Source organism: Nicotiana tabacum, chromosome 19, assembly GCF_000715075.1.
Source record: "Nicotiana tabacum cultivar K326 chromosome 19, ASM71507v2, whole genome shotgun sequence".
Classification (NCBI taxonomy): domain Eukaryota; kingdom Viridiplantae; phylum Streptophyta; class Magnoliopsida; order Solanales; family Solanaceae; genus Nicotiana; species Nicotiana tabacum.
The window spans coordinates 146,619,681-146,620,385 of NC_134098.1; the positions used below are offsets into that span (position 1 = coordinate 146,619,681).

At 43.1% G+C, this 705-nt stretch overlaps 1 protein-coding gene across 1 annotated transcript; it reads left to right on the forward strand.

Moving 5' to 3' along the window:
• The first annotated feature begins 330 nt into the window (after positions 1-330).
• On the forward strand, positions 331-705 carry LOC142173772 (uncharacterized). Its single transcript, XM_075239420.1, has one exon. The coding sequence runs from the start codon at positions 331-333 to the stop codon at positions 703-705; it is 375 nt and encodes a 124-aa protein (XP_075095521.1).

Consider the following 705-nt stretch of genomic DNA (forward strand, 5'->3'; position numbering starts at 1 on the left):
TTGTCCATAAATATGCATTTGGTTGAAGCTCTAGAACAAATGTCGGGATATGCCAAGTTCATGAAGGACTTGGTAACAAAGAAGAGGTCAATGAACTATGAGACGATCAAAATGACACATCAAGTGAGTGCCATTGTGCATTTCATGGCTCCAAAGCTAGAAGATCCCGGTGCCTTTACAATTCCATGCACTATTGGTAGTGCCGATTTCACCAAAGCCTTGTGTGATTTGGGAGCGAGCATTAATTTGATGCCATATTCTGTGTTCAAGACACTGGGGATTGGGCAACCAAGACCTACTTCCTTGATGTTGCAAATAGCAGACCGAACAATGACGAGGCCATTGGGGATAATTGATGATGTGCTAGTTTGGTTCGACAAGTTCATACTTCCCGCAAATTTTGTGATACTCGACTGTGAGGTTGACTATGAGGTGCCAATAATATTGGGGAAACCTTTCCTAGCTACAGGGAAAGCTTTAGTTGATGTGGAAGCTGGGGAGCTCACCTTCCGGGTGGGCAATAAAAAAGTTGTGTTCCACGTGTGCAAGTCAATGAGGCAGCCTAATAGCAATGAAGTATGTTCGTTTGTGGATCTTGTGACTAAGGTGATTGTTAATGACACAAGTGCTACGATGAATGTGGAAGACCCTTTGGAAGCTGTGTTGTTGAATCATGATGAGAATGAGAAGGAAGGCTTGGTATAA